The 13,846-nt window shown below is 41.9% G+C and overlaps 6 protein-coding genes across 13 annotated transcripts in view; all 6 read right to left on the reverse strand.

Moving 5' to 3' along the window:
* LOC100344015 (disintegrin and metalloproteinase domain-containing protein 21) overlaps nt 1-13,846 on the reverse strand; it is a 182,104-nt gene that overhangs the window by 142,381 nt on the left and 25,877 nt on the right. The window lies entirely within an intron of this gene.
* LOC100343514 (disintegrin and metalloproteinase domain-containing protein 20-like) overlaps nt 1-13,846 on the reverse strand; it is a 150,422-nt gene that overhangs the window by 110,689 nt on the left and 25,887 nt on the right. The gene's annotated exons all lie outside the window — the stretch shown is intronic.
* Nucleotides 1-13,846, reverse strand: part of LOC138842981 (disintegrin and metalloproteinase domain-containing protein 20-like) — a 126,548-nt gene that overhangs the window by 82,270 nt on the left and 30,432 nt on the right. The gene's annotated exons all lie outside the window — the stretch shown is intronic.
* LOC100343257 (disintegrin and metalloproteinase domain-containing protein 20) overlaps nt 1-13,846 on the reverse strand; it is a 90,721-nt gene that overhangs the window by 50,982 nt on the left and 25,893 nt on the right. The window lies entirely within an intron of this gene.
* The window catches only part of LOC100343004 (disintegrin and metalloproteinase domain-containing protein 20), an 82,527-nt gene that overhangs the window by 42,788 nt on the left and 25,893 nt on the right, over nt 1-13,846 (reverse strand). The gene's annotated exons all lie outside the window — the stretch shown is intronic.
* LOC100342493 (disintegrin and metalloproteinase domain-containing protein 20) overlaps nt 8,878-13,846 on the reverse strand; it is a 30,937-nt gene continuing 25,968 nt past the window's right edge. For 4 of the 5 annotated variants that reach the window (XM_051826309.2, XM_051826310.2, XM_070065161.1 and 1 more), the window contains one exon: nt 8,878-11,532. In XM_051826309.2, coding sequence (XP_051682269.1) covers nt 9,163-11,379 — 2,217 coding nt within the window. In that variant the 5' untranslated portion in view covers nt 11,380-11,532 and the 3' untranslated portion in view covers nt 8,878-9,162. Of the gene's footprint in view, nt 11,558-13,846 lie in introns of all 5 variants that reach the window. The other variant, XM_070065162.1, reaches the window with a different exon arrangement.

Genomic DNA, 13,846 nt, shown 5'->3' on the forward strand with positions numbered 1-13,846 from the left:
TGCACTCCCAGGCCACAGCAGAGAGCTGGCCTGGAAGAGGGGCAACCGGGACAGAATTCAGTGCCCCAACCGGGACTAGAACCCAGTGTGCCGGCGCCGCAAGGTGGAGGATTAGCCTATTGAGCTGTGGCACCAGCCTAAAAATACAGTTTTACGTGCTCCGTAGATGAAAAACAGGTACCACTTTCCATAAATAGAGAATAATCACAAATATACGTACAATTTCACTGACACAAAACAGATGACAGGGTCTTCAAAAAGTTCATGGAAATGCATGTTATGAAAAAATTATGCATATGGATTTCAAAATTGGTTTTGCACCAGAATAAACTTGACTTTGAATTCCAAAAAAGGAAAAAAAAAGAAAAAAAATCATCTATTATTTTTCACTTTATGTTTCTATGTGGGAGCAAACTGTTGAAATCTTTACTCAATGTATGCTGAACTGATCTTCTGTATATAAAGAGAATCGAAAATGAATTTTGATGTGAATGGAAGGGGAGAGGGAGTGGGAGAGGGGAGGGTTGCGGGTGGGAGGGACGTTATGGGGGGGAAGCCATTGTAATCCATAAACCGTACTTTGGAAATTTATATTCATTAAATAAAAGTTTTAAAAAAAGGAAAGAAAAAAAGAAAGAAAAAAGAATTTCAAAACCTGGGAAACTGACATTAATCCTGGCTAGCAAATTTACTGGGGTCTGACTGACAGATTTACTTTATATAAAGAAGCCTCACTGCTGCCCACCCAAAGCCCTAGGCTCAAGCCTCTGCAGAACAGTACCTACTAAGCTCCATTTGGTCCTAGAAGACACCAGGCTGCCCCATCTCTGTAACAAATCCCAGAGCTACAGCCAGGGCACTTCATAGGGCAGACATCAGCTGCAGGATTCATAGGCACAAGCGTCAGAGCCAAGATTACTCTTCGCACATCCTGTGGAAATCCACTCATTGTCTAGACCCAAAACTCTTGGATTTTTGGTCTAGACAGAGACAATATCCAAGCCCAGAGGTCCAGACCCGAAGAATTCCCCTTTTGCATTGCATATCAAAGGGTGCTTGGTTGCCAGAGAACAAGCCGAATCAACACCCTTTCATGCCCTGTGGAAACTGGTGCAATCTGTTCTCTATACTGTAGTTTTGAGCCATGGCTAACTTGAACTCACTGGTGGGACCAGGAGGTTCTGCCTTCCTGTTTCAAACTGGGCTCTGTGAGTGCATAATACCTAATATGACCCACAGTTGTCTCACGGGATTGAGGAAAGTATCCCTCTATCCTTGCAGATCCAATACTGTAACTACTAGCGTTATATTTGTTAGCATGATCTGCATTTGAAATTTGAGACTTGGGGAAGGACTCTAATGCATCCTGTAGCTCTGATCCCATGACTGATGGTTCTGTAAGTACCAAGGACACCTGTGCTCACCCCCTGGGACCTGGGAAGGACCCGTCTGCATACCACTAATGCAGGCTTGCACCAACTAGTGCAAAATCAGTAAAAATGATCAGCAGAAGAAAGATTTCTGTGGGCTAGCATTGTGACATGGAAGGTAAAACTGCTGCCTACAATGCCAGTATCCCATATGGCACTGGTTCATGTCCCAGCTGCTCCACTTCCAACCCAGTTCCATACTAATGTGCCTGGAAAAAGCAATGCAAGATGGCCCAAGTGTTTGGGCTCCTCCCTGCCATGTGGGAGAACTGGAAGAAGCTCCCAGCTCCTGGATTCAGCCTGGTACTGTCCCAGGTGTGGCAGCCACCTAGTGAGTGAACCAGAGGATGAAATCAAACAAATCAACCGATTTCTCAATCTCTCTCTCTCTCTCCGTCTCTCTCCCTCCCTCTCCCTCCCTCTCTCTCCCTCTCCCTCCCCTCTCCCTCTCCCTCTCCCTCTCCCTCTCCCTCTCCATCTCCATCTCTGTAACTCTGACTTTCAAATGAGTAAATATTTCCTTTAAAAAGAAAGAATTTCTGATCTTGAGGACAAGATTTTTGGGAAAAAAACCAGTTGGATAAAAATAAAGGAAAAAGAATAAATAAAGCCTACTAGATATAATATTAAATGTATATGTATTTGTATTATAGGAATACCATGGAAAAATAGAAAATAAAATGCACTGAGATAATGTAATGGTTGACAATTTGCCAACTGTTAGAAGAGATACAGACAAGGAGATACAGGGAGCTCAAAGGGCCCGCCCAACCAGACTAAAACAAAACCGAGATTCTCCAAGACATACTCAAATTGACAAAGTGAGGACAGGAGCTAATCCTAAAGACAATGAAGGAAAAATACCAAATACCAATACAAAAATACATATAGAGGAACATCTATTAGACTAACAGAAGACTCAACAGAAACCCTACAATCCAGAAGAGAATGGAATGATATAGTCATAATCTAGAAATTTTTTTAAAATCTTCCAACAAAGTATACTATATCAAGCAAACTACCCTTTGGAGGTGAAGGAGAAATAGACTCTTTTCCAGACAAGCAAAAACTGAGAGACTTCATCACCATTAGATTAGCCCAACAATAAATAATGAAGGGAGTCACAGAATCATAACCACCATCAGGAAAAATGTATAACCAGAAAAAATTAACTATCAGTCACATACACAAAGAGAGAAACAGAAGAGAATCCAACCAATCATGACATTAAGCTACCAAAACATATGGAGAAATAACAAGACAGGAACAAAGCAACAGATACATATAAAACAATTGGTGGCCGGCGCTGCAGCTCACTTGGCTAGTCCTCCACCTGTGGCACCGGCATCCCGAGTTCTAGATCCAGTTGGGGCACCAGATACTAGTCCCAGTTGCTCCTCTTCCAGTCCAGCTCTCTGCTGTGGCCCGGGTTGGCAGTGGAGGATGGCCCAAGTGCTTGGGCCCTGTACCCGCATGGGAGACCTGGAGGAAGCACCTGTCTCCTGGCTTTGGATAGGCACAGCGCCGGCCGCAGCACACCAGCCGTAGCATCCATTTGTGGGGTGAACCAACGGAATGAAGACCTTTCTCTCTGTCTCTCTCACTAACTCTGCCTGTCAAAAAAAATCAGTAAGTAATCACCAAGTTGGCAGTAGTTATTTATTTCAATATTCACTTTAACTTTAAAGGAATTAAAGTCTCCTGTGTAATTTGATCGGAATAAAAAAAAAACTAAACCCAACCATATACTTGCCTACAAAACTATCACTTCATAGATGAAGATATATATAGACTGGAAGTAAAGGATTAGAAAAAGAAAAACCGTGGAAAACAAAAGTGAACAAGAGTATCTTGCTCATTTCAGATAAAAACTGACTTTAAATGAAAAATTGTAAAAAGACACAAAGAAGCACATTATACATTGATAAGAACATCATTTTATCAAGATTTTGAAATTATAAACACAAGAGAAAGCACCAGCTGTGGAGAGCAAGGTGAGATCAGACTTCAGTGGACTGTGCCACTGGTGACATAGCTGGAAGAAGAACCCAGTGGACTACACTGTTTTTGAGTCCAGCCCAGAGCCCTGAGGGGAGCAGGGTGCCCACTTACCCAGAGAAAAAGAAAAATGGTACATATCCCTCTCCCCATGCCCCCACAACAGCACCCTGCAACTGGCTGAGTGAGGGTGAGCACCATTTTGGATTTAAGTAGGTAGTAGCTCTTGTGGATACATCTAGTAACTGGCAGTAACAGTAGCCATCTTGTCAGCAGAGGCAAACACAGCTGGTCCAGTGTGCACACCCAGCAACAGCTAGGAAGTAGGAGCCATTCTGACATTAGCACTGGCTGCAGAGACCCCTATGTGTACCTAGAATGACTGTGACATGAGTAGGGAGGTGGCTGGCTGCTATTGCACACAGTGTGATCCAAGGAAAAATCCATGTTCCCTCCTGACTTTGAGTCTTGCTGGGAGGATTTAAGGAAGAGTGAGGGCAGGGCACCCACATATGTCTGTGAAGTGTCCCAAGCCTCTCAACATATCACAGGCTCTGGGGCCTCTGGGGCCCAAACCTCCTAGGCAGAGCACCTACAGGCAAACAGACTCTGGGAAGTCTCATCCTCTCTGTGGATGGGACAGGATAGAGGGGCAGAGTGGCTCCTGTATACCCCGTGACTGTGGGAGTCCTGAATGCTAAGACAATGGAACAGTAAAGACTCTGACTGCATGAGTAGATGCAGGGTAGAGCTGAGTCTCTGGGCAATCACTATGTATGGCTATACACTCAGAGTTCCCTGATTGCCTGGGTTGGGTCATTGCAGCAGGATCTGTGCTCACACTGAGGACTGCACAGATCCTTTGTGCAGTTCATGCAGTACACAGATGAGTACTGCACCCACTGAGAGCTAATACCAGGCATTGATCACCTTGAAAGAGAGGAGGGAAGGGTGTGACCACACCAAGAAACGTGACCATATCTCCCCTTATGTGAACAAGAGGAGATCTACCACACCGAACTTGGGTATGGCCCTGGATACTACCCCACCCTGGAGGATTGACCTAAGCTCCCTGGCCACATGAAGAACACACTTCTGGGTATTTGCTGAAAGAGCAGACATTCCACTAAGCCACAGAGGTATAGCTCAAAGATAAAAGCCATCAGAGGAAAAAAAGCAACAAGTATTTCCACAAATGCCAAAAACTAAATGCAGAAATTCAAGAAACAAGAATAAGGAAGAAAACATGATACCCCTCCAAAAGGAACACAACACTCAATATTAGAATATGAAGATGAAGAGATTGTTGAAATGCCTGAAATGGAATTCTAAAGATTAATCAAATTACTCATAAACAATCAGAAGCAAATCCATAAATAAAGAAATCCATACATGACATGAATGAAAAATTTTCCCATGAAATTGATATTTTAAAGAGAAATAAAAATAAAATAGTAGAAATGAAGAATTCTAGGGCCAGAACTGTGGCACAGTGGACTAAAGCAGCAGCCTGCAACGCCAGTAAACCCATATGGGCACTGATTCGACTCTCGGCTGCTCTACTTCTGATACAACTCCCTGGTAATGCACCTGGAAAAGCAGTGGAGGATGAGCCAAGTCCTTAGGCCTCTGCATCATGTGGGATACTCAGAAGAAGCTCCTGGGTCCTGGCTTTGGATCGACTCAGCTCCATTTGGGGAGTGAATCAGCAGATGGAAGCCCCCCTCTTTCATATAAATAAAATAAACATTTTTAAAAAAAGAATTCTATAAGTCAAATTAGAAAATGGTAGAGAGCCTTAACAATGGACTAGGTGAGGCAGGAGAAACAATATCTAAGCTAGAAGACAAATTTCTGGAAATATTTCAGTCAGACAAAAAAAATCAGATGTTAGAAAAATTAAAAACAGCATTGGAAATTTATGGGAAACTATAAAACAACCCAACATAGGCTTTTAGGAGTTCCCAAAGGTGTGGAAAGAGAATATGGATTACAAGGCCTTTCTAGTGAAATATTTACAGAAAACAGAGACATCCAAGACAAGAAGCATATAGAACTCCTAATAGACATAACCAGAAAAGATCTTCACCATGATACATTGTACTCAAACTTTCCATAGTAAAACATAAAGAAAAGGTTCTAAAATGCACATGAGAGAAATGCCGTAAAATGTTCAGAGGATCTTCAAACAGACTTACAGCTGACATCTCATCAGAAACCCTACACGCTAGGAAACAATGGAAAGACATCATTCAACTATTGAGAGAAAAAACTGTCAAGCCAGAACACTGTACCCTGCAAAGCTCTCATTTACAAATGAAGGTTAAAGACCTTTCATAACAAACAGAAATTAAGAGAATTTGTCAACATTCCTCTAGCCTTACATAAGATGTTTAAGAATGTGCTACACACAGAAACACAGACTGATGGACATCATTATGGAGGAAGAATGTGAAGGCAGAAAATCTTCCAATAAAAGTACAAAGGAAATCCAAAGTAAACATTAGGAATATTTATGGGAAAAAATGGCAGGGCCAAGTCATTACTTATTAACAGTTACCTTGAATATAAGTAATCTAAATTGTCCAGGAAAAGCTACAGACTGACTGAATGAATAAAAAATAAGACCCATCTATTTTCTGCCTACAAAAAAAATACCTCATCTACAAAGATGCACACAGATTGAAAGTGAAAGGATGGAAAAAGATATTCCATGATAACAGAAATCAGAAATGACCAGGTGTACTGAACTTAATATTAGACAAAGCAGACTTTAACAAAAACACTGTTAAAAGGGACAAAGAAGGCACAATCTAATGACTAAGGGATCAATTCAACAGGAAGATGTGACTATAATAAATGTATATGTACCCAATGCCTGGGTGCCTGGCTATTTAAAACTAATACTAATGGATCTAAAGGGAGACATAGACTCCAACACAATAGTAATTGGAGACTTCAACACCCTACTTTCATCAATGGACAGATCAACTAGACAGAAAATCAACAAAGAAACAACAGAGCTAATTGACACTATGGACCAAATGGACCTAATTAATACCTACAGAACCTTTGAACATATACTTGCAGAAGCATGGAACTTTCTCTAGGATAGATCATATTCTAGGACATAAATCAAGTATCAGCAAATTCCAAAAAAATCAAAATCATTCCATGCATCTTTTCTGATCACATTAGAATGAAGCTGGATGTGGACAAAGAAATTGAACAGGCATTTTTCAAAAGAGGAAATTAAAATGGCCAACAGTCACATGAAAAAATGCTCAGGATCACTAGGCATCAGGGAAATGCAAATCAAAACCACAATGAGATCACTTCACCCTACTTAGAATGGATCTCATACAGAAATCAACAAAAACAAATGCTGGCACAGATGTGAGAGAAAAGGTACCTGAATCGACTATTAGTGGGAATGTAATGTGGTACAGCCACTGTGAAACACAATATGGAGAAATCTGAATATAGACCTACCATATGACCTTGCCATTCCACTCCTTGGAATTTGTCAGCATATGAGTTATCTGTACTCCATGTTTATTGCAGCTCAATTAACAACAGCTAACATATAGAATCAACCCAGATGCCCATCAACAGAAGACCTGATATCAGAAATTATGTTATGTATACACAATGGAATACTACACAGCAGTAAAAAAAAAGCAAAATGAAATCTTGTTGTTTGCAATAAGATGGATGCAACTGGAAACCATTATACTTAGTGAAATAAGCCAGTCCCAAAAACAAAGACCATATGTTTCCCCTGATCTGTAATAACTAATAGAGTACCTAAAAGGCAATCTATAGGAATGAAATCGACACTTTGAGATGTGAGGATTTTTAACCCCTTGTCTCAACTGTTGAGGAATGGTGTTTTTTTTCTCCTAGATATAATTTGTTGAACTCTTTACTTAGTGTATGGTTAATCTTATGAGTATAAAGTTAGAATCATAATGCTTTATAAAATGGCACTATCACCTGGGAATTCTGAACCCAGTGTGTCTTCATAACAGCAACAAAAAGAGGGATCAACCCTTGATAGGGGTAACTGAGCCTAATCATCAAGGGCTGCTGTTATAAGACAGGAATACCAAGGTGAAGGTGCAAAACCCAAGTGATCTCCTCAGGAACTTCTTGGTTCACAAACCCAGTGGTAGGTATGAATGCATAGGATCGGCAATCCCAACCTGGCAGGCTACAGTGACTACGTGCTCAGGTTGGTGATAAGGATCTGCATCATGACACATGGAAATCAACTAAAGCTATCAGAATACTTGCCATCACAGTGAGGGAAATGGGAACACTGGATTAGAGAAACAATAAGTATACTTTCATCCCCACTAGCAAACAGAATGTAGACTGTGGTTCTTCCTACTAACTTCCCACTTTTAATGTGCCCCACAGGCAGAGGCATCCACAAGAATCCGGGAGGTTGTTGCCAGGACATATTTGCAAAAGCAGATCAGAGCTGTGCTAATACTGCACTGTGGAGTATCCAAAAAAGCCACCTAGATATGCCTTCCAGCAAAGTCTTGATGAGCACTGGCAAGGCTTAAGATCTCCATTAGGGAACCCAGATATGAGCTCTTTGGTTTGACCTCAGTTTAGAGAGATGCCCCAACAGGCTCATACCCTTCCCAGGGCATCCATATTCATGACTGAGCAAGGACTGAATGAGAAGATCAGATCATTTTGACACAACTCCAAAAACTCTATCAAACAACATTTTGCTGCCTGACTAGCCAATGCGAAAATGTAATTCAATTTCCCATTCATAATACTGAGTTCATAACCATCATTTACGCAGCTGTTGGTGTCAGGATCTTTCACTCTAAACCCCAATTCAGTGTGTGCTTCTGGATAACACAACTTACTACAACAAAGAAGGTGATTACAGAAGGCCCCTAAAACCCTCTAGGGTCAGCAAGACAGAGGCAAGAGATTGTATTCACCAGAGCAGAGGAGTTCACAAGAAGCCCCCTGTGAAACAGGGACTGAGATCTCTAAGGAGGACATGATACTCAGCTGGTTCTGGGGCTTCAGGAACTCACAGGAGGAACACCCAGCCAATCCAATCTGCAATACAGACACTGAGAGAGTTGGTGACTAACAGCTGCTGGTACTTCTAAGGAAGAACAGAGTAACGACAAAACTGGAATCCAAAAACAACCAGGCCCACGAGGGTGAATGGCTGCAGCCAAAAATGATGCTGTCAGAAATGCTAAATACAAAGGAAAGAAAAATACCTTCTCCTGCCATCTGTCACTCTGGGTTATTTCTTATGGGCCCTTGTTTACAGCCAACTGTACCAAACAGAAATGTGCTAGGTGGGCACACATCCCAGACATGAGAGGAGGTTTAGAACTGAGAGAGTGAGCAGCTTTAAAGTAGGGCTTTTCTAGGCTTTTGCTTGAGAACATAGTGAGACAACTTTGGGAAAATGAATGTTTAATGTTGCTTCAAACATTGAAAAGTATGTAAAACCATGTAGGAATCCGGTGTTGTGATATCTAATGCTTGCGGGATTGCCATGAGTTGTTATTGAATTTTTGTCCAAATGGTTAGATGAGTCCAGTTTCCTTACAATCAAAGTAAAAGAGATCCTGTTGAAGGAAGTATGAGCCTTGGGCTTCCACTTTGTCTCCCTTTCCTGCTGTTCTCTTTTCTTTGCTCTCCTTTCTTCCAGTTTTGTTTCACCTGATCCCTTTTTGTGTGCTCAATATTCTTCTGTTTCTGTGGATTCTGCTTCCTCTGTTATTTCAACTTCTTTATTTCTATCCTTTTCTTTCTTACACAGTACAAAAAGGCAATATAAAATTATAGCAATCAAAGGAATCACAAGTAATACCGAAGTGTAACCCACATTTCCTACCACGCTTAATCCTTCCCTCCTGTTTGTAGGAGGTGGACCGCTATCCACGCTCCCTCCATGGCCTTCATAGCTGCAGTTGGGAGGTGCCCACCCGTGGCGACAGTGGCAGTGCTGTCTGTTATTGCAGACTCCTCTCAGGCTGCAATGCAGGGGCTCGCAGTTTTGTGGCACAGGATTCACACTGGCACATTTCCTGCCAATGCAGATCTTTCCTGGAGCGCACACCGTGCCATCTTTCACCTCACCAATGTCAGGTATGGACATCCCTAAGTGATAATCAGTGCCCCAGCAAGTGGTATCATTGAAGTGATACTGGTGCACGGTAGAGTGTTCCTTCAGATTGGGAACTTTGTGGACGTTTTCACACTGAATTCTCCCACACATGATATCAGGAGCCATACATTTTACATATGTTGTTTCTACGATACCGCAGTGGCCAAAACGATTTCCTTGGGTGTTCACTTCACTGTAGCAAATCTCAGACGCACTCCTTGCCTCTCGGCCAAAAATCTCCTTGCACTGAACATCAGGGTTATTACATGTCTTTGCATAGCAGGAGGCACCACCCATACAGGGGGTGCCATCCTGTATATATACATCATCCGGGCACTCGTGTGATGTCCCATTGCACCACTCTGGAAGGTCACATTCACTGACCTGCTGTCTACATAAAGTCCCTGGTGGCAAGAATTTGCAGTCTTTGCAACAACTGCCAGAAGCACAAGCAGCGCCAGGCCTCAGAGCACAGTCCAAAAGACAACAGGGATCACGTTCACACTGATGTACAGATCCACAGTCGCACTCCTCTCCTTCTTCGACCACCCTGTTCCCACAGAACTTCAACCCAGAGACATACCCTGTATATGGAGGAGAGTGAATACACATTCCAGGATTCCTGGTAGTATCATAATATTGCGCATAACTGCAGTTGCTGAATTTAGTTGTATTCCGTCTGTAGGTGTACATTAGGCACCACTCTACTTCGCATGCGCACCACTGATCATCATGCCTCATACCCAAATTATGACCAAGTTCATGGGCCATAGTAAGTGCACAAAGAAATAAGTCTTGGCTTTCAAAAACACTAACTGCACAGTTAAAAGGGGGATCACATATTCCTTCAATATAGGCCATACCAACTGTTGCGTTATATTTTTCATTTATGAAAAGATGTACAGTGTCATACTGAAGATGGGGATCAAGATGTGAATGCTTCCAAATAGCAAAATCTGATAGCAGTTCTTCTAAAGCCTTACTGGTTGAAATTGGGTTTCCTTTATTCCAGATCTCAATACCAGTCAAAGTTATATCAACCTGTATAGGGTGATAAAATTCGTCTACTATATTGATAACATGAAATATTTCATACTGCACCACTGACACATTACTTTGGGAGTAAAGAAATCTAACATGGTCCACAACTACTGCCAGTTCAACAAACCGCCAGTGAGTCCACCATCCTGAAATAGAACTTTGTTTCAGAGTAGAATTATATGATGCTTGCAACTCCAGTTGATGTTCTATTGCCTCTTCTGTTAACCCACATTTCAAATATGATGATTCTGTGTTATCATGAACTATCTGATACAAGAGGTGTTCAAATGTTGTAGAGTGCCCAATAGGTTTGATTTCATAAGGGAGGCTGTATATCTGTAGGATTCCTTGAAAACCTCCAGAACAGGTGCTGAGGGCAACCAGAGACTCAGGGACCCCCTCCACGTAACCATGATAGTAACAGTCATCAGGGACAAAGGGATGATCCTCCTGGAGGCCATGCTGCTCTGTGTAGGTGAACACAGGGAGGTGTGTGGAAACCAACAGCCTCTTGACCCTCATGTGGACAATGTGCCTCTGGCCCCCAATCCGCAGGCGGTAGGAGAGCCATCCTGGAGCCTTTGCACCTCTACCCCTGCTGGTCACCTTCAAGGGGATCACCACTTCCGGGGAGCTGAAATGCTGGGAGGGCCTGGCCTGGGAGAGGCCATGAATGGACAGAGATACCCCAAGCGAGAGCAGCAGAAGAGTGATCCTGGTGTATATCAGCGTCCCACCCACTGTCATTATGGAGCAGTCGTTATGCAGCCATTGTCCAGATAAAAGAGTGCAGAGTATGAGGAACTTCTGGTCTGGCTCCTCCCTCTGAGCTGTTCAGGGTCCCAGGCTGAACTTTATGAGTCAGTGTCCTGGCAGATGTGGACCAACAGCGTTGCAGTGCTGAAAGTGAAAATAAAAAGAGGAGCTGGGAAAGGGTGGAAAAGTTAGGAAATAGAAAGAAGACAGTGAGGCTAAAGTGATTCTTGAATTGGGATCACATTTAAAAACTAAAATGCTTTTATTTGTTCTAAAGTATACATATTGGGAGATGGAGTTTCCAAAGGAATAAACAAGACTGAAAATAAGTGGGTAATTGTTAAATGTAGATGGTGGACATATGAGGATTCACTATATAATATGTCTGAAATGTGTAAAATAAAAGTACATTTTTCCATTGATCTCAAAAGGCTTCCATAACCTTGGCAACTCATGACAAGAGCCTAGGGTGATTCCTGATGCCATAAACAAGAGTGTCAATTTGTTAAGTCAATAACAGGAGTCACTGTGCACTTACTCCTCATGTAGGATCTCTGTCCTTAATGTGCTGTACATTGTGATTTAATGCTATAACTAGTACTCAAACAGTATTTTTCACTTTGTGTTTCTATGGGGGTGCAAACTGTTGAAATCTTTACTTAATATATGCTAAACTGATCTTCTGTATATAAAGAGAATTGAAAATGAACCTTGATGTGAATGGAAGGGGGGAAGGAGAGGGAAAGGGGAGGGTTGTGGGTGGGAGGGAAGTTATGGGGGGGGAGCCATTGTAATCCATAAACTATGCTTTGGAAATTTATATTCATTAAATAAAAGTTAAAAAAAAAGATATATTGACATCTGACCAAAATTTTCTTCCACTCAAAAACTGTTGGGTTCTTACACCTGCAGCATGTATGTGAACAGCACACTTTTTCACCCATTCTCATCCATGGACATCTTAGGTAGACTCTATTCAGTTCTATTTAGCAGTCATAAACCGCCCTCTCCAAACACTTAAAGGGCTCATGAACGGAAACCTCCCACAAACAAAACAAATGTTTATTTGATAATAAGTAATGTACTACACAGAAGCCCATGATGTTCAGAGGAAGGAAGCCATACTGGTGAAACAATGGGGAGTGGCACATGTGTTTGGTAGCAGGCACAGAGCCCATGTACCTCCAATCACATCAAATTCTCACCACACAGAGCACCTGTATCATGTACAGAATTTAAAAACAGATATACTGGACAATCAATGTTGTTATTTTCTGGTTTTCACATGGCTCATGATTACTCAGATTTACCCATTTTAATTTCAATTGTCCAAACAAATTTGCAGTGATAAGGAAAGCTTAGCATAGGTTCATTAAAATGTTCAGATAAACACATTTTATATGAATTATAAAATCTTAATATTGTTTAAAACATAAATTTTGGCTCAAATAAAAGCTAACATGGCTAAATCTGTTTGCAGATGTCATGATTCCACACATAGAGGGAACCAAAAAACTGTGATAAGAGTCTATTGGAACTTATAAGAGAGTTTGATAAAGTTGCAAGATATAAAAATAACACAAAAGGCCAGCGCCGCGGCTCACTAGGCTAATCCTCCACCTTGCGGCGCCGGCACACTGGGTTCTAGTCCCGGTCAGGGCGCCGGATTCTGTCCCAGTTGCCCCTCTTCCAAGCCAGCTTTCACTGTGGCCAGGGAGTGCAGTGGAGGATGGCCCAAGTCCTTGGGCCCTGCACCCCATGAGAGACCAGGATAAGTACCTGGCTCCTGCTATCGGATCAGCACAGTGCGCCGGCCGCGGCAGCCATTGGAGGGTGAACCAACAGCAAAAGGAAGACCTTTCTCTCTGTCTCTCTCTCTCACTGTCCACTCTGCCTGTCAAAAAAAAAATAACACAAAAATCAATAGCCTTTGTATACACAGACAATGCCATGGCTGAGAAATAACTTGTAAGATCAGCCACACTCACAATAGCTACAAAAAAATTAAATACCTTGGAATAAAGTCAACCAAGAAAGTGAAATATCTCTACAATAAAAATTACAAAATATTGAAGAAATAGAAGACAATACCAAAACATGGAAAAATCTTCCATGCTCATGGATTAGAAGAATTAATACAAGCAAAATATCCGTACTACAAAAAGAAATTTATAGATTCAATGTGATCCCTATCAAAATATCAAGGACATTCTTCTCAGATCTAGAAAAACCAAATGCTAAAATTCACATGTAAATGCAAGAGACCCCAAATAGCTAAAACAATCTGATATAACAAAACCAAACAGGAAGCATCACAATACCAAATCCTTGGGGACCTTGACCATTGGTAGCCTTGTGTGTTGGAGTGTAGAAACACTATGGCTGTGTGGGGAGGGTGCAGGATGTGGCTGGGTCTCTGTGCAGTCACTGTAGGTGGGCTCTATGTGCTCAGGGCTCC

The sequence above is a fragment of the Oryctolagus cuniculus genome, chromosome 20 (assembly GCF_964237555.1).
Source record: "Oryctolagus cuniculus chromosome 20, mOryCun1.1, whole genome shotgun sequence".
In the NCBI taxonomy this organism is placed as follows: Eukaryota; Metazoa; Chordata; class Mammalia; order Lagomorpha; family Leporidae; genus Oryctolagus; species Oryctolagus cuniculus.